The sequence below is a fragment of the Penaeus monodon genome, chromosome 27 (genome assembly GCF_015228065.2).
Source record: "Penaeus monodon isolate SGIC_2016 chromosome 27, NSTDA_Pmon_1, whole genome shotgun sequence".
Taxonomy (NCBI): domain Eukaryota; kingdom Metazoa; phylum Arthropoda; class Malacostraca; order Decapoda; family Penaeidae; genus Penaeus; species Penaeus monodon.
In genome coordinates, this window is record NC_051412.1 from 25,448,109 (window position 1) to 25,448,394 (window position 286).

At 39.2% G+C, this 286-nt stretch overlaps 1 protein-coding gene across 1 annotated transcript in view; it reads right to left on the reverse strand.

Annotated features, from left to right (window-relative positions):
- LOC119590465 (scavenger receptor class B member 1-like) overlaps window positions 1-286 on the reverse strand; it is a 16,236-nt gene that overhangs the window by 10,186 nt on the left and 5,764 nt on the right. The window contains exon 5 of the mRNA XM_037939122.1: window positions 155-280. Within this exon, the coding sequence (XP_037795050.1) occupies window positions 155-280 (126 nt within the window). The remainder of the gene's footprint in view (window positions 1-154; window positions 281-286) is intronic.

The window sequence follows — 286 nt, forward strand, 5'->3', positions numbered from 1 at the left end:
ATAACGTGTAATATACGTTATTAGATAGCAAAAATTATCGAAATATCAATACTTCATACCTACTTGATTTCTTTTTTTTTATAGTCTTTATTTCATACGTGTATTTATTCCTTTAATACATATTCTTTACGCTAAGAGTTAAAAGGACAGTCACCTGAAATCCATCGAATATGATTTCTCCGGCGGTGGCTCTGACGATCAGCTGTTCGCCGAGGAGGTTGAACATACTGTTGAGACTGCTCAGGGCTGGCTTCAGGGATCGCACGCTCCACGCTGCTGACTGTTG